Raw genomic sequence first — 20400 nt, forward strand, 5'->3', positions numbered from 1 at the left:
CTGCATATAGGTGGCGTGGAAATATGACTTATAGAATCAGCTTTGACTATTCAACTGAGAAACAGTTTAGTTTGAATTCACTTATATATTTTTTTTCTTTAAACCTTGGGGTTTGTAATTTAATATGATAAAAATATCATTCAAATCATTAAATATCAGTTATTAAATAATGGCATATGGTTATTATATAAATAAATATTTGTGTAGTCAAAAGAAAATATTTAATCTTAGCATATCGAACTAAATATGATACATTGTTGTAACGTTTAATTACTTTTAACACATTTATTACACGTGTCAGTGATTTTGTGAATATTAATAGATTAGTGGAAATGAAATAACGTTGGTAACTACGACAGGCTAATAAAACTCCAGCTCAATGTTGTCGAATCCCCCTGATGAGCAAAATAATTATTATGTTCAAATTGGTGTTTCAATGGTGCATTGTAGGCCTCTCACTCTCTTCTCTGTCACATTAATGAACAATTCCTAAAGGTTTTACTGTGTGTCCATGTGACTTACTTGTTCAAGGTCAGGATTTTCGCTAACTGACGGCATGGATGTCATCCCACTCGCAACAATAGGTTTCCATGGTAACAGTTTGGTCACGCGACTCCCCTTCTTGAGGAAGAAAGCATGTTGTTCGGGGTTGGTTTAACTGCATAGCTTCCACAGGTGCTACTGGATGCCAGAAAGGAAATGGCAGAACACGCTGAACGGATAAAGAAGTCGTACTTAAGTTTTCTGGTTGTATAACCAACAAGTTTCTGTTAGCGACCAACTGACTGTTGGTACTTTCAATTTCCTGTTCAGGAGACCAAGACTGGGAAGCTGTTTGTGGTAAAGTGGTCACTGCATAAGGGATTGTTTTGGGTTCTATAATAGGTCCAATACACGTGTTATTTTTCTTTTGCTTTTCATCAAGTAAAGATTGTCCTTGTTGGACATCACAAAAAAATGACAACTGCTGAGGTTGTCCTATCTGGACGTCAGAGAGAAACGATAATTGCTGAGGTTGTCCTTGTTGGGTATCAGAGATTGATGATAACTGCTGAGGTTGTCCTTTTCGGACATCAGAGAAAAGCGGCAATTGCTGAGGTTGTCCTTGTTGGACATCAGACAGAAACAATTGCTGAGGTTGTCCTTGTTGGACATCAGAGAGAAACGACAATTGCTGAGGTTGTCCTTGCTGGACATCAGATATTAACGACAACTGCTGAGGCTGTCCTTGTTGGGTATCAGAGGTTAACAACAACTGCTTAGACTGTCCATGCTGGACATCAGAAAGAAATGACAACTGTAGCATTTTTCCTTGTTGAGGACTAGAAGTGAAGGATGACTGTTGTGATTGTCTTTGTTGAATATCTGAAAAAAAAGATAACTGCTGAGACTGTTTCTGTTGAAGATCTTGGAGGAAAGATAACTTTTGAGACTGCTGAAGGTTAGGGAGGAAGGACAAATGTTGAGTCTGGTTTATTTCCAAGTCTGGAACTTCCGATTTTGATAAAGAGGAAGAATCTTCAGTTCTGGGTTTGATAGCTGCTGATGAAGCAAGTACTTCCATGGATAGTGGTACTACTGAGGACGATTGCTGTGCTACTTTGAGAGACTTTTGCCGGCTGGTTTGGCGTCTATGTATTGTTGTCTGCTTTTTCATTTCTTGACGCTTTTGCTGAAGTCTTTGGTGAAAAAGATGTTGTTGTAAAGCCTTATTCTGTACATGTAACAACCCTCCCGCTTCTGTTGGTTGTGTAGAAGACGAAGGTACTGAGGTGTCTGGTGACGTTTGACGACATCCTTCTTGATGAGGTTGAATTTGATACAATGTAAACGTCCTTGGCTGTGGGGGAGACACTGTTGGAGCTTCTGGTAAACTACTACGTTTTGAAATATGCTGGTACTTCATGTTCTTTTCTTTCTCTGTTGTGTAATCCTCGCTTGACTCACCAAAACAGTGTTTTTTAGGTGGACGTACCACTTCTTGACGTGTTTGGTCTCTAAATAGCAACTGTAACGTTCGATGTTCCACACTGATATCATTCAAGTCTACAATACCTCGAGTTTTTTCTTGTGTGCGTAGTTGTTGACAGAATGCACGAACAGTTTCAGCAACAAGCCCATCAGAAGCTCTTCTGCCCTCACGAAAACACCTTGGTGACTGTTTGTCAGTGAGATTACTGTCAATATTATGATGAGAGTAATCAGGCCCTGTAAATGTGAAATGATGAACAGGGAGGCGCGTTTGAGATAGAACCTCTGAAGGACTAGCCACAAAGAGAGACTCTTCACGGCTCTCGGTGAAACTAGAAAAACTTGGATTCCCTTGGGAACAGGAAGTCAGGCTGGATCCAAAATCTGTTTCTATTTGTGAATCGAAGCTTTCAAAATTTTGATTCAAATTTTGAGAAGTAGTTTGGATGCCCTCTAACGGAGCATCAGATAAACTTAGCAGCTGAGTTAGATTACACAAAGGTGGGCTTTCTCTATGTTTATCGCTAGATTGGTAAAATGTACCACAACAAGTAACGTGCTCTCCTGAATAAAATGTTGCCTTCTGCTGCACAGGAGAACACGTTCGAAATTCTAGTGAACTCCTACTTCCGTCAACTTCCACACCTTCGTCAATGGAAGTTGCGACTCGAGAAAAGTGTTGGCCTTGAGGTGTTGGCGGACGACCGCCTGTCATTCCCTCGCATAAGCGTACTGGAATTCCTAAAGGGGTTGGATCCCCCTCTCCTAATCGATAGTTTTGTCCTAAATATCGGCCACTAGATGGCACTGTCCCATCAGTTGTAAAACTAAACACGTGGTGTCGAACGGTGCTTATCTGAGGCCTCGCCTGTGAAAAAAAACAGACAGACATAACATGAGAATATAATTTATGAAATACCTGCAAACGAAATCTGGTAAATAAAGTGGTTATTACTCAGAGTTTCAGTTAAGAATAAATAAATATGAATTTACAATAAACAAAAGAGATACATATCAGGAAAATAACAGACATTCTTTGCACTATAATTTCTTATTGCTTACCAATGGGGTAAGCTGAGCTAGAACAACGTCACGAAGAGGCGTGTCCACCTTCCTGTATGTGTTTACATTTTTAGTTTTTACTTGCTATACTGGGCATATTAGACAGAAATACAAATAAAGAAAAGCAGACTAGTGGAACGTAAAAGTGTCATGGAAACAAGACTTTTAAAAGTCGTTAATAAATGGAGAATAAACCAGAAATAAAAAATCTAAGGTCAACTAGTAACTCTTTTATAATTATAGTATTGTTACAACGATAAACGTTTATTTATTAACTAACGAATTGCGTAATAGAATTAACGATTTTCTTAGAAAGTGCTCTAAAAATTCACTTGTTTTTAATCGATAAAGTATTAAACAATTTGAGCAAAACAAAAGTATACTTGCAAGCACAGCAACTATTTTATATATATACAAGTAATCCCCTTTTGACTAGTTTATATATATATACAAGTAATCCCCTTTTGACTAGTTTATATATATATACAAGTAATCCCCTTTTGACTAGTTTATATATATACAAGTAATCCCCTTTTGACTAGTTTATATATATACAAGTAATCCCCTTTTGACTAGTTTATATATATACAAGTAATCCCCTTTTGACTAGTTTATATATATACAAGTAATCCCCTTTTGACTAGTTTATATATATACAAGTAATCCCCTTTTGACTAGTTTATATATATACAAGTAACCCCTTTTGACTAGTTTCGGTTTCAGTATTTTAAAATAAACTTTAAAAGGATACAAGATCACAAAATCTCCTTACACAATACTGTTGTTTTATAACACAATACTATTGTTTTATAAAATATGCTAACATAGAATAAAGTTACTTTATTCTATGTTATTTGTATTATCGTTAGTTGGAGAGTTAAACGTAATATTGTCACTTATATTACATTTGTATTGCTTACTTGGCACAATACGCATCTTAACAATATCATGTACTACCAACAATGGTTTCCACAATCTTGAGAAATTCATAGTATTTATATAGAAAATAAGTCTTCTATTACACGACGTAACTTATCAGTTTTTGATTATTATTGTTAATTAACCCAAAATTTCCTTTAAGAAGATTAAACACCAAATCTGAATCCTGTCTGGATTGTATAACCATTATATGATTAAATCAAAGTATGTTTTAACTCATAGTACCTTGTTTTAAACTTCGTTCCTGAAGTTCTGTCCCCATATAGCTGTTTTGTTTCTAAAAAAACAAGAACAAACTACATCCTCACAGCATGCAGTAATTAGACAGAAACCAGGCAAACAGACAGGTCACGTACAATAAACAAATAATAATAAATATTCATGCACAGCAATCTTAAGAGATACCACGTCACCAACCAACGCAAAATATATGTGGACAAACAACAAAAGTCATTTAATTTTAATAAAATAACAAAACGTGCGATTAATTAAGGCAGTGGCTATGTTGATACAGAAAAAAAGAAACACTTATTCATAAAAATTTAAGAGAAAACGACTTTTACACTCCAGATAAATATAACCAGATAATGGAAATGGCGTTTTCCTAACTTCTTTAAACTGTGTACATCACTTCAGAACACATACAAATTTATTCCTAAAACTATCTGATACACAATATCTTTCAAATCAGTTCTAGAATAGACATGGATGAACATTTTTAACATATCTTCACAAAACAATCGACAAGAGCTTATTTTAAAAATATTAATAAAAATTTAATTATTAGTTTATGTATTTCTAAAACATGTTGCCATTAAAATCTATACTTTTTAAACTCTGCACCACGCAAAAATTTTCGTTTACTCTGCAATAAATGTTACCTGAAGGGCCTTGTCTACGACGCCACCTTTCGACGAACCAGAAAATGAGATTGGTGATCCCTGCAGATGAGTAGGAAGAATAGCACCAGGTGGCGGTAAATCCACTTTCCGCATCGCCTGTTCTGCAATAGAGCTCGGTCGACGCTGCTGAGTGTCAACCGCTTGCTTGACTGACGTCACAGGAATGGGGGAAGCACGTTGGTGACGTAATCGATCAAGAAGAAGGAAATATATCGCGGCGTGATGATCGTACTTTTCATTAGCTAGAGACTGGGAGGAAATTAACACGTTTCAAACAGTTGAAAACGTAATACATGAGCATATGTCATTACAAACAAAATGAAAAATGACTGAGAAAAACCAACAGTATTGTAACTTATTTCAATGTTTAGTAAACTGTAATATAGTAAAACTAACTTAACTTTTAAGTTCCAACACTGTCCTTATAATGGAATTTTTCTACTCTATTTTATAAAATGTAACTGGAAGTGATCGATAGATCACACCTAATTGTGCACACCTCTTTAGTTTTACTGGTATCAATTACACGTAAAAACACGTAATGGTGCACACCTCTTTAGTTTTACTGGTATCAATTACACGTAAAAACACGTAATGGTGCACACCTCTTTAGTTTTACTGGTATCAATTCCGAGGCTTTGCATCAAACGTAGGATCTGCTCACTAAATTCTCCAGATCTAGGACCTTGTTTGTCTACAACTGCAGGTACAGAGGGCATCGGTGTCGCTTCATCAGATTGCATCCACTTATGACGCTTGATCTGCTCTATGGTGAATCTTTTTACAGGATCTAACACTAGCATTCTTCTTATGAGGTGTTCACATTCTTCAAGGGAAAAATAATGTATAACAAGCTGACAGTAAGATAACCAGTATCTAGTTTTATTCTGGTATATAACAAGCTGACAGTAAGATAACCAGGATCTAGTTTTATTCTAGTATATAACAAGCTGACAGTAAGATAACCAGTAACCAGTTTTATTCTAGTATATAACAAGCTGACAGTAAGATAACCAGTATCTAGTTTTATTCTAGTGTATAACAAGCTGACAGTAAGATAACCAGTATCTAGTTTTATTCTAGTATATAACAAGCTGACAGTAAGATAACCAGTAACTAGTTTTATTCTAGTATATAACAAGCTGATAGTAAGATAACCAGTATCTAGTTTTATTCTAGTATATAACAAGCTGATAGTAAGATAACCAGAATCTAGTTTTATTCTAGTATATAACAAGCTGATAGTAAGATAACCAGTAACTAGTTTTATTCTAGTATATAACAAGCTGATAGTAAGATAACCAGTATCTAGTTTTATTCTAGTATATAACAAGCTGATAGTAAGATAACCAGTATCTAGTTTTATTCTAGTATATAACAAGCTGATAGTAAGATAACCAGTATCTAGTTTTATTCTAGTATATAACAAGCTGATAGTAAGATAACCAGTATCTAGTTTTATTCTAGTATATAACAAGCTGACAGTAAGATAACCAGTATCTAGTTTTATTCTAGTATATAACAAGCTGATAGTAAGATAACCAGTATCTAGTTTTATTCTAGTATATAACAAGCTGACAGTAAGATAACCAGTATCTAGTTTTATTCTAGTATATAACAAGCTGATAGTAAGAAAACCAGTATCTAGTTTTATTCTAGTATATAACAAGCTGATAGTAAGATAACCAGTATCTAGTTTTATTCTAGTATATAACAAGCTGACAGTAAGATAACCAGTATCTAGTTTTATTCTAGCATACAACTAGCTGATAGTAAGATAACCAGTATCTACTTTTATTCTAGTATATAACAAGCTGACAGTAAGATAACCAGTTTTATTCTAGTATATAACAAGCTGACAGTAAGATAACCAGTAACCAGTTTTATTCTAGTATATAACAAGCTGATAGTAAGGTAACCAGTATCTAGTCTTATTATAGTATATAACATGTTGATAGTGACATAACCAGTATCTAGTCTTATTATAGTATGTAACATGTTAATAGTGACATAACCAGTACGTAGTCTTATTATTGTATATAACATGTTAATAGTAACATAACCAGTAAGTAGTCTTATTATATTATGTAACATGTTAATAGTGACATAACCAGTACGTAGTCTTATTATAGTACATAACATGTTGATAGTGACATAACCAGTACGTAGTCTTATTATTGTATACAACATGTTGATAGTGACATAACCAGTACGTAGTCTTATTATAGTATGTAACATATTGATAGTGACATAACCAGTACGTAGTCTTATTATTGTATGTAACATGTTAATAGTGACACAACCAGTATCTAGTCTTATTATAGTATGTAACATGTTAATAGTGACACAACCAGTATCTAGTCTTATTATAGTATGTAACATGTTAATAGTGACATAACCAGTACGTAGTCTTATTATTGTATATAACATGTTGATAGTGACATAACCAGTACGTAGTCTTATTATAGTATGTAACATGTTAATAGTAACATAACCAGTACGTAGTCTTATTATAGTATGTAACATATTGATAGTGACATAACCAGTACGTAGTCTTATTATTGTATGTAACATGTTAATAGTGACACAACCAGTATCTAGTCTTATTATAGTATGTAACATGTTAATAGTGACACAACCAGTATCTAGTCTTATTATAGTATGTAACATGTTAATAGTGACATAACCAGTACGTAGTCTTATTATTGTATATAACATGTGGATAGTGACATAACCAGTACGTAGTCTTATTATTGTATATAAAATGTGGATAGTGACATAACCAGTACGTAGTCTTATTATTGTATATAACATGTGGATAGTGACATAACCAGTACGTAGTCTTATTATAGTATATAACATGTTGATAGTGACATAACCAGTACGTAGTCTTATAGTATGTAACATGTTAATAGTGACATAACCAGTACGTAGTCTTATTATTGTATATAACATGTTGATAGTGACATAACCAGTACGTAGTCTTATTATAGTGTGTAACATGTTAATAGTAACATAACCAGTACGTAGTCTTATTATAGTATGTAACATGTTGATAGTGACACAACCAGTACGTAGTCTTATTATAGTATATAACATGTTAATAGTGACATAACCAGTACGTAGTCTTATTATAGTATGTAACATGTTAATAGTGACATAACCAGTACGTAGTCTTATTATTGTATACAACATGTTGATAGTGACATAACCAGTACGTAGTCTTATTGTTGTATACATGTTGATAGTGACATAACCAGTACGTAGTCTTATTATAGTATACAACATGTTGATAGTGACATAACCAGTACGTAGTCTTATTATAGTATGTAACATGTTAATAGTGACATAACCAGTACGTAGTCTTATTATTGTATACAACATGTTGATAGTGACATAACCAGTACGTAGTCTTATTATTGTATACAACATGTTGATAGTGACATAACCAGTACGTAGTCTTATTATTGTATACAACATATTGATAGTGACATAACCAGTACGTAGTCTTATTATAGTATGTAACATATTAATAGTGACATAACCAGTACGTAGTCTTATTATAGTATATAACATGTTAATAGTAACATAACCAGTACGTAGTCTTATTACAGTAACAATATTGTAGTAAGGTAATGAGTTTCTCATCTTAACAGAACAGTCTTAAAATAACAATAATGTTTAGTGCTAACAATGCTTTGTAGTGCTAACAATAATGTGTGGTGTTAACAACCAAAGTTAAATTCAGATGACTAGTTATTTAAAATTAATTCATTTAAAAGGCCACGTTTCTTCAAAATAGTTTTTTAGTATTATTAGCAATGGTAGATCTAATTGAAATTATTTTTATAAACTCAACGCTATATGTTGGCTTATCCGTGTTACTCCAACCACAAAGATGGGTTCTCGAATTTTAGTGTTGATTTATTTGGTTTTGTTGGTTTGAATTTCGCGCAAAGCTACACGAGGTCTATCTACGCTAAACCAGTATCTATTTGTATTTAGCGGTGTAAGACTAGAGAAAGGACAGCTAGTCATCACCACCCACCGCCATCGCTTACGCTACTCTTTAACAACGAATAGTGAGATTGACCATAACATTATAACGCCCATGCGGCTAAAGGGGCGAGCATGTTTAAACCCGCGACCCTCAGATTACGTTTTAGTGTTCTGTGTTTGACGCTTGTTTGTTAACCGCTATCATGAATAACTTAGACCGAATCTAGATTTTCTATTTGTGGTACGTTTTTAGTTCCAATAACTCCTTCAGTATGATTTTGAAGTGTCTTACATTATAATAATAAACATCAACACTTCCACGACTTGGGGTGATCTTTAATGCCAGATTTTTTACGAGTTCTTTAAATCATGCTTTTGTTTTAAGATGGATCAGAATTTAACTTCAACAAAAACAGCGCATGTAGTTGTGGATTAGATACAAGCGTCCACAAACAGGGAAATAACTAGTTAACGGTTTCATCGCCACAAACACTCAGGTTTTTTTAAACCTTACAGCGAGCGGTATTAACAGCGACTTTATAAGCGTTCCTGGTTGATGATGCTTAGCTCCTTTAGCAGCATCACGTCTTGACCCTGGATCAATTTATCCGTAACCTTTGACCTTTGATTTTAGTTCATTTACAGTGATTCTAATCTATTAACACTTACAGCCGTCATTCTCAGATAATAGTTATTAACACTTACAGCCGTCATTCTCAGATAATAGTTATTAACACTCACAGCCGTCATTCTCAGATAATAGTTATTAATACTTACAGCCGTCATTCTCAGATAATTGTTATTAACACTTACAGCCGTCATTCTCAGATAATAGTTATTAACACTCACAGCCGTCATTCTCAGATAATAGTTATTAATACTTACAGCCGTCATTCTCGGATAATAGTTATTAATACTTACAGCCGTCATTCTCGGATAATAGTTATTAATACTTACAGCCGTCATTCTCAGATAATAGTTATTAATACTTACAGCCGTCATTCTCAGATAATAGTTATTAATACTTACAGCCGTCATTCTCAGATAATAGTTATTAATACTTACAGCCGTCATTCTCAGATAATAGTTATTAACACTTACAGCCATCATTATCAGATAATAGTTATTAACACTTACAGCCATCATTCTCAGATAATAGTTATTAACACTTACAGGCGTCATTCTCAGATAATAGTTATTAACGAGCACGGTCACAGACTAACGTCTCTGAGTTCAGATTTGAGGTTCTATGGTTCACATTCCGCTGCCCCCAAAAAGTTGAGACTATGCATTCGTTACAGGAGTGACAGTATATCCCATTAGAGTTCGAGGAATTCCAATTATTTGTTTGTTTTTGAATTTCGCGCAAAGCTACTCGAGGGCTATCTGCGCTAGCCGTCCCTAATTTTGCAGTATAAGACTAGAGGGAAGGCAGCTAGTCATCACCACCCACCGCCAACTGTTGGTGTATACCTTTACCAACGAATAGTGAGATTGACCGTCACATTATAACGCCCCCACGGCTGGGAGAGTGAGCATGTTTGGTGCGATCGGGATTTGAACCCGCGACCCTCGGATTACGAGTCGAACGCCTTAACACTCTTGGCCATGCCGGGCCAGGAATCCGACATAAAACAAAAATGAATCAAAACTGAGCTAAATGTATAGGTGTGGACTACACAATAAACACATATTTAAGTTAATCCAATAGAAGAAACTCATATCTAAAACTTGAATATCTACAGCAACAGTGAAACCACACCAGCTTACCTGAAGACATAAAGTATGGAATACGAAACCGGCCAGACAGAACTCTATCACGGAGCACCTGCAGATTGGTGCCATCAAACGGAAGAGATCCACAAACAAGGACATAAAGAACCACGCCAAGACTCTGGAAAAATACATAATTCTCGACATTAATACTGAGTAATCAAACATCGTGTTTATAGCAGTTTTAGGTAGCGCCCTCTGTACTAAACTGGAATACTTCCTGGCTTATAGGATGTCTTAGTAATACAAGGAATAAGACTATTCGAATTTTTATGTAAGAATAACGAATAAACCGCTGTTAATGTGACAAAAACCACAAAGTGTTTTAGTTTTATTGTGTTATAACCTATTGATAACCATTATTAATCCGTCTAAAAGTTCTGTGCAATGAACTTAATTTGAAAACATTTCTCACTCTTTATGAATTTCCGTTGTTTATTATTGTTTCATGTATGCTACACCAAGTTGCTTTGAATTAAACAAATTGAAAGTGTAAAAGAGAAATCCAAGACGATTACACGAAACAATTTCGAAATGCTGTCTTTTTCGCCTCTCCAATTTTTATGTATGACTTTTGAACAGGTAAATTTCTAGTTTCCAAAGCTCCAGAGAGAAAGTGTTATTGTAATATATCTACATGCTTTTTAACACAGAAAATCTTTGAAAAGGTATCAGAATTCACTTGGCGTTAAATATTTCTATCTTATATTATTCATCAAAATATAACATCAGTGAAAGTTCAGTCAAACTTCTAGTTTCTGTACAATGAACAACTACGATAAACAAAACTAATTGTTTTCATTGAACAATTTTTATGTTAAATCATTTTTGTTTTAGTATGGTGAGCTTTTTCCAGAGTATCTAAATGTAGAATGTTGGTCTTAAGATAATGACTAGATTGTCTTATTCTAAAATACATCATGGTAATGGTGAGATAACAACTATCTTGTGTCATTCTATTATATCACAAGTTGATAATAAGATAAAGGGTATCTAGTGTTATTATAGTATGTATCAAGTTGATAGTACGATAACTAGTATCTAGTCTTATTAAGGTATATAACAAGTTGATAGTAAGATAACCAGTATAGGGCCTTATTAAGGTATATAACAAGTTGATAGTAAGATAACCAGTATAGGGCCTTATTAAGGTATATAACAAGTTGATAGTAAGATAACCAGTATAGGGCCTTATTACAGTGTATAACAAGTTGATAATAAGGTAACCAATATCTGGTATTATTCCAGTATACAACAAGCTGACAGTGAGATGACCAGTAACTAGTTTTATTACAGTATATAACATGTTGATAGTTGGATAACGTTACCAGGATAAAAACATAACTTATAAATGTTAAAAAAATTACAATTTATTTTGAGCAGCAGGTAAAGCAATAATGTGTATTAGAACAACAAAAACAAACATCTAATTAATTTTGTATGATAGACATTTGATTTGTTAAACTTGTGCAAGATGACGTTCTAGCTTAACAAGTGTTTATAATTTATTGTGATGTAATTCCACCAACCAACTACAAAATAATTTGGAAATCACAATAATAAACGTCTATCCTATCACTTGGAGAAAATATAGTTTTGTATACTGTGTGAACATAACATTTTAAGTATATTTTGCGAAATATACGTGTTACAGCCTTTGAAAGGAATCCTGTACCAGTCGTAGTCACGCCATCTGTTGACGTCATGTACATATTCACCTTGCCAGTTCATGATATACGAGTAGAGAACTAAAACTACGGTCTAAGGAAATTGATTAACTGCGTTACGTTTCTATATATAAACACAAACTGTTCCAACGCTATTTTACTTTAAATATCAGCAATGCGGTTATAATAATCATGAGCATACGTTTCACGATGAAAAAAACAAAACTGAAACCTAAGGCACATTTCGTTTTTGTTGAATGTATAATGAAAGTCATAGAGCACTATTGTAATAACTATATTTAAAGTTTGTTCATATATTATACTTAAAAGCTTACTCGGCATAAAAAGCTACAGACAAATACCATGAACGATAACTTCCTTTGAAACCTTAAATAGCATCTGATTCATTATTTCTATTAATTCTTAAATTACTTTCAGCAGTTATATTGTTATATTGTTCAAATGGCAAAACATTGAAAATATATGATAAATTTCCAGTACTTACATGCAATAAACATGGAAGGTAAACTTTGGTTCAAAGTTCCAGTACTTACCCACAATAAACATGGAAGGTAAACTTTGGTTCAAAGTTCCAGTACTTACCCACAATAAACATGGAAGGTAAACTTCGGTTCAAAGTTCCAGTACTTACCCACAATAAACATGTAAGGTAAACTTTGGTTCAAAGTTCAACACTTACCCAGATATCAATTTCCGGACCAACATATTTTTTTCCTTCGAAAACCTCTGGAGCTGCATAAGGTGGACTTCCACACCACGTGGTCAGTTTGTCAGAGACTGAATAAAAATTGCTGAACCCAAAGTCTGAAAAATGGAAACAATTAGTTAGCACAAGTCATAAAATTTATTGATACAAGTTTCAACTATATAAAACATATAAATAAACATTAAAACTTCTTATCAATTTTAAATTCACTTCTGTTAGATTTTTTTTTGAGCGAGGTTAAAAAAAATTACGAAATAATTGAAAATCAATAGGTAACCTGATATATTTAGATAGGATTATCAATATATAACCCAATGTAATCAGATAGATTTTCTAAGTCTTCAGATGATGAAAGTTTCGTTTGACAAAAAAATATTATACATAAAGCAAATAATAAATAAAGTAAGATGACGATGACCTAGGAAGGTCAAAACATTGTTCTCTCTTTATCAATAAAAGTGTTAATACCCATACCAGCTGTTCTGATACAAATAAACCAAATGTAAAAAATACACGAGATAAACTTGGTTGAAAGTCAGAAATAGGGTAATTAAAATGATTATGCTTAAGACAGCACAATGAAACATATCGCACGTGAGACATGGAGTAATCAAGCCGATTGGCTAAAATACGTTAAATACTAATCAGTCTCTACTAATCAATACATTAAAATGACTTGCTGACAGAGACATACGAAACTGTGCTATAATTCTATGAATTTTGTCGTCTCAATTGTAACAAAATTATTAAAAGAAATATTAATACTTATGAAGTACCTGCAATTTTGATGTTCAAATTATCATCCAACAACAAGTTCTCGGCCTGAAAGAAAAGAGAAAACCATAATAATAAATATTACACATCAATATATTTTAGTCCCATAAAGTACAACCAAAATTATTTATTTCAAAATGTCTCATTCCAGGAAGAGATTCTTAAAGAAATCTTTCCTTCCTCACAAAGAGTAAACACCCTAAGTGGTGTTTAAAATATTTATCTCTCTGAAATACTTATCCAACGCATGTATTAACACTGTAGTGTTAGCCTTTTATATTCGTTTTGTATGCACAGCTACAGAATAAGCTCACTGTGCTCTGTCCTCCAGGGATATCGAAAACTTAATTCTAGCGATACAATCATTCAGACTTTTCAGTCCCCCACTGAAAGGTAACCAGTCCTCTACACACTACCACTCACCATCCATAGTAATGAGTTGACTGTTACTATTATAATGATCTGTAGAGAATATTCTATTCTATAGCACTGCTCAGCGTGGGCCTTGCTAGCTACTAAATTCAGAACTTTACTATATGCCTATCACATCCACACATCCAGTTCTACTGTGTTACTGAGTAAGCTGGATACATATTCACACATCCAGTTCTACTGTGTTACTGAGTAAGCTGGATACATATCTACACATCCAGTTCTACTGTGTTACTGAGTAAGCTGGATACATATTCACACACCCAGTCTACTGTGTTACTGATTAACTTGGATACATATTCACACATCCAGTCTACTGTGTTACTGATTAAGCTGAATACATATCTACACATCCAGTTCTACTGTGTTACTGAGTAAGCTGGATACATATTCACACACCCAGTCTACTGTGTTACTGATTAACTTGGATACATATTCACACATCCAGTCTACTGTGTTACTGATTAATCTGAATACATATCTGCACATCCAGTTCTACTGTGTTACTGATTAAGCTGAATACATATCCGCACATCCAGTTCTACTGTGTTACTGATTAAGCTGGATACATATTCACACATCCAGTCTTCTGTGTTACTGATTAACCTGGATACATATCTACACATCCAGTCTACTGTGTTACTGATTAACCTGCATACATATCTACACATCCAGTCTACTGTATTATTGATTAAGCTGGATACATATTCACACATCCAGTTCTACTGCGTTACTGAGTAAGCTGGATACATATTCACACACCCAGTCTACTGTGTTACTGATTAACCTGGATACATATTCACACATCCAGTTCTACTGTGTTACTGATTAACCTGGATAGATATCTACACATCCAGTCTACTGTATTACTGATTAACCTGGATACATATTCACACATCCAGTCTTCTGTGTTACTGATTAACCTGGATACATATCTACACATCCAGTCTACTGTGTTACTGATTAACCTGGATACATATCTACACATCCAGTCTACTGTATTATTGATTAAGCTGGATACATATTCACACACCCAGTTCTACTGTGTTACTGAGTAAGCTGGATACATATTCACACACCCAGTCTACTGTGTTACTGATTAACCTGGATACATATTCACACATCCAGTCTACTGTATTATTGATTAAGCTGGATACATATTCACACATCCAGTCTACTGTGTTACTGATTAAGCTGGATACATATTCACACATCCAGTCTACTGTGTTACTGATTAACCTGGATACATATCTACACATCCAGTCTACTGTGTTACTGATTAACCTGCATACATATTCACACATCCAGTCTACTGTGTTACTGATTAAGCTGGATACATATTCACACATCCAGTCTACTGTGTTACTGATTAAGCTGGATACATATTCACACATCCAGTCTACTGTGTTACTGATTAACCTGGATACATATCTACACATCCAGTCTACTGTGTTACTGATTAACCTGGATACATATTCACACATCCAGTCTACTGTGTTACTGATTAAGCTGGATACATATTCACACATCCAGTCTACTATGTTACTGATTAACCTGGATACATATCTACACATCCAGTTCAACTATGTTACTGATTAACCTAGATACATATTCACACATCCAGTCTTCTGTGTTACTGATTCACCTAGATACATATTCACACATCCAGTCTTCTGTGTTACTGATTAACCTAGATACATATTCACATATCCAGTCTTCTGTGTTACTGATTAACCTGGATACATATTCACACATCCAGTCTACTGTGTTACTGATTAACCTGGATACATATTCACACATCCAGTCTACTGTGTTATTGATCAAGCTGGATACATATCTACACATCCAGTCTACTGTGTTACTGATTAACCTAGATACATATTCACACATCCAGTCTACTGTATTATTGATTAAGCTGGATACTTATCTACACATCGAGTCTACTGTATTTATTAAGAAACCTGGGTACATATCCACAAACAGAGGATAAACCATTTTTTACAGTTGATACAGGGCAAACCTGCATTGAACGAAACTTAATAAAGCATCGTGTGTTCTTCGAACCTATAACAGCATACTATTTTATATAGTGAAACTGACGTTGAAATTTGTGTGTGTGTCAAAATTCGCGCAAAAATACTCGAGATCTCCGACGGCCCTAAGTAATTTTGAAGCGTTAAACCTATGTGAAAAGTAATAAGTGAACACCATCTTCTGTCAACTGGCAGGGAACCCTTGTCAGAGAGAACAGTCATTCTTATAACGCAGACGGGTTCCAAACCATGAGTTGTTGTTTTTTTAAATATTCTCAATTGAGCACGCTAACCTTAATACGTAACCCTAATTAAAATAAATTACAAATTACAACTTGAGAGCCCGTAATGAAGGTAAAATAAGGTAATAATTGTCTTCTAGAAACAACCAATATTAACTGATACACCTTACACAGAAACTGAGATCGTTAGTAAATACTGAGAAAATTTCCATAATTTATCTCTATTTTAAGTAACTCATTTGTCTTTCAAAGAATATTGTATAAAGGAACTTAAACCAGTTTGGTAACGCACTATTAAACATGCTACCCAATTATCGTCATTGTTGTCTTTTACTGTAGTGTTGAGTACGTTCAGCCCGTTCGTGCTTCTAAGTTATTCTTGATTGAGGTCATGTGACAACATGTGACAGATTTTGTTTTACTTATTAATATGAATACATGCAGTTTTGTTGTTTTTATAAGTTCACTGTTTATATTCGTATTCACGAAGGTAGATCGGATACTTCTTTCAGTTGTGTCGATAAAAATTACGAGTTCGATCCAACAGGGAATGTCTACAGTGGTAAATCATTTTAAGTATCAGTTTATATTATACCGCACGTGCACGTTTGTTTCTGCATGGTGAAGGGCTCTCCCGTAATAGTTCTTCTTCGCCACAACGACAAGGGTCGTTCTCGGGTCATCATTACTTACATGAGTGACAAGAGAGGACGAAGAGCGCTGCTTATTTCGGAGCACGAGACCTCCTGGAGTGTATGACGTAACTAATGTCGTCAAACTTCGTGGACCTCTATGGAATAAATCACGTGCTACACGAAATGAAAGAGATATTTTCTTACGTCTTGTTTAAAATAATAATAAAAAAACGATTAAACAGCAAGTACGTTGATCTGCCAAACAGAAAAAAAAAGAATAGAATTTTTTAGCTTTTCAAAATAGATTTACGTAGAAGCATTTCTCTGGTGTTTGTTTCAGATTTGTTCTAGAAATAAAGGTAACAACCGAGTCTATTGGTGTTGGGTGTTCGAAACTGATAAATGACTTACTATTAAATCCTTAGATTCAACAAGAACAGAAATGATAAAAGTCGTAAATAACTTGTGAAATAGCAATCACGAACATTAATTGTACTCAAAACAATGAATAACTTTTTAAGTGTTTGTACGAAATGGTATTTCTTGAGTGAATTATTACAAGGCTTTTAAAGAAGGAATCTAGCCTTTAATTAATGAATGGATGTTGTTATAAATAGTCAGAAGTTAACTTTAAATACTAAAATAAATTATCGAAAACTATGGGTTTTAAATATAAATTCACACCTGTTTCATTTACATTAGATTTCCACTTGCACAACAACTTCGAAATGTTATAACTTGGAACACAATTTGCTTTATAATATATTATCCTAATCTAGCACTGTTTTTGTACAAGTTAAAAGGCTCTACTGTTTCTTTAAGATGAAACATTAATTATTAAAGACAATTCCAATGAAAGAACGAATCTGAGTGACGAAGGCAATTATACCATACATGTATTTATTACGTATGTAATACGTAATCATACATGTATGAACACACAAGAGTACATGAGGAGAAATCCTTACCGTCACAAATACAACACAAGAAGGACAAACTACCATCACCATTACAACACAAGGAGAACAAACTACCATCACTATTACAACACAAGGAGGACAAACAACCATCACTATTACAACACAAGGAGGACAAACTACCATCACTATTACAACACAAGGAGGACAAACTACCATCACTATTACAACACAAGGAGGACAAACTACCATCACTAATACAACACAAGAAGGACAAACTACCATCACTATTACAACACAAGAAGGACAAACTACCATCACTATTACAACACAAGGAGGACAAACTGCCATCACTATTACAACACAAGGAGGACAAACTGCCATCACTATTACAACACAAGGAGGACAAACTACCATCACTATTACAACACAAGGAGGACAAACTACCATCACTATCACAACACAAGGAGGACAAACTACCATCACTATTACAACACAAGGAGGACAAACTACCATCACTATTACAACACAATGAGGACAAACTACCATCACTATTACAACACAAGGGAGGACAAACTACCATCACTATTACAACACAAGGAGGACAAACTACCATCACTATTACAACACAAGGAGGACAAAGTATCATCACTAATACAACACAAGAAGGACAAACTACCATCACTAATACAACACAAGAAGGACAAACTACCATCACTATTACAACACAAGGAGGACAAACTACCATCACTATTACAACACAATGAGGACAAACTACCATCACTATTACAACACAAAAAGGTCAAACTACCATCACTATTACAACACAAGGAGGACAAACTACCATCACTATTACAACACAAGGAGGACAAACTACCATCACTATTACAACACAAGGAGGACAAACTACCATCACTATTACAACACAAGGAGGACAAAGTATCATCACTATTAGAACACAAGGAGGACAAAGTATCATCACTATTACAACACAAGGAGGACAAAGTATCATCACTATTACAACACAAGGAGGACAAACTACCATCACTATTACAACACAAGGAGGACAAACTACCATCACTAATACAACACAAGAAGGACAAACTACCATCACTAATACAACACAAGAAGGACAAACTACCATCACTATTACAACACAAGGAGGACAAACTACCATCACTAATACAACACAAGAAGGACAAACTACCATCACTATTACAACACAAGGAGGACAAACTACCATCACTATTACAACACAAGGAGGACAAACTACCATCACTATTACAACACAAGGAGGACAAACTACCATCACTAATACAACACAAGAAGGACAAACTACCATCACTAATACAACACAAGAAGGACAAACTACCATCACTAATACAACACAACAAGGACAAACTACCATCACTAATACAACACAACAAGGACAAACTACCATCACTAATACAACACAAGAAGGACAAACTACCATCACTATTACAACACAAGAAGGACAAACTACCATCACTATTACAACACAAGGAGGACAAAGTATCATCATTAATACAACACAAAAAGGACAAACTACCATCACTAATACAACACAAGAAGGACAAACTACCATCACTAATACAACGCAAGGAAGATGAACTACCATCACTGATACAACGCAACGAGGATAAACTACCATCACTGACACAACGCAAGGAAGATGAACTACCATCACTAATACAACGCAACGAGGATGAACTACCATCACTAATACAACGCAACGAGGATAAACTACCATCACTAATACAACGCAACGAGGATAAACTACCATCACTAATACAACGCAACGAGGATAAACTACCATCACTAATACAACACAAGAAGGACAAACTATCATCACTAATACAACACAAGAAGGACAAACTACCATCACTAATACAACACAAGAAGGACAAACTACCATCACTAATACAACACAAGAAGGACAAACTACCATCACCATTACAACACAAGGAGAACAAACTACCATCACTATTACAACACAAGGAGGACAAACAACCATCACTATTACAACACAAGGAGGACAAACTACCATCACTATTACAACACAAGGAGGACAAACTACCATCACTAATACAACACAAGAAGGACAAACTACCATCACTATTACAACACAAGGAGGACAAACTGCCATCACTATTACAACACAAGGAGGACAAACTACCATCACTATTACAACACAAGGAGGACAAACTACCATCACTATCACAACACAAGGAGGACAAACTACCATCACTATTACAACACAATGAGGACAAACTACCATCACTATTACAACACAATGAGGACAAATT

The 20400-nt window shown here is 34.5% G+C and overlaps 1 protein-coding gene across 3 annotated transcripts in view; it reads right to left on the reverse strand.

Annotated features, from left to right (window-relative positions):
• Window positions 1–250: 250 nt before the first annotated feature.
• Window positions 251–20400, reverse strand: part of LOC143231653 (serine/threonine-protein kinase SIK2-like) — a 75045-nt gene continuing 54895 nt past the window's right edge. For all 3 annotated transcript variants that reach the window (XM_076466203.1, XM_076466204.1, XM_076466205.1), the window contains 6 exons: window positions 13817–13862; window positions 13014–13138; window positions 10644–10767; window positions 5480–5700; window positions 4854–5123; window positions 251–2839 (listed from right to left, as the gene is read on the reverse strand). In XM_076466203.1, coding sequence (XP_076322318.1) covers window positions 545–2839; window positions 4854–5123; window positions 5480–5700; window positions 10644–10767; window positions 13014–13138; window positions 13817–13862 — 3081 coding nt within the window. In that variant the 3' untranslated portion in view covers window positions 251–544. The remainder of the gene's footprint in view (window positions 2840–4853; window positions 5124–5479; window positions 5701–10643; window positions 10768–13013; window positions 13139–13816; window positions 13863–20400) is intronic.

The sequence above is a fragment of the Tachypleus tridentatus genome, chromosome 11 (assembly GCF_004210375.1).
Source record: "Tachypleus tridentatus isolate NWPU-2018 chromosome 11, ASM421037v1, whole genome shotgun sequence".
NCBI lineage: Eukaryota > Metazoa > Arthropoda > Merostomata > Xiphosura > Limulidae > Tachypleus > Tachypleus tridentatus.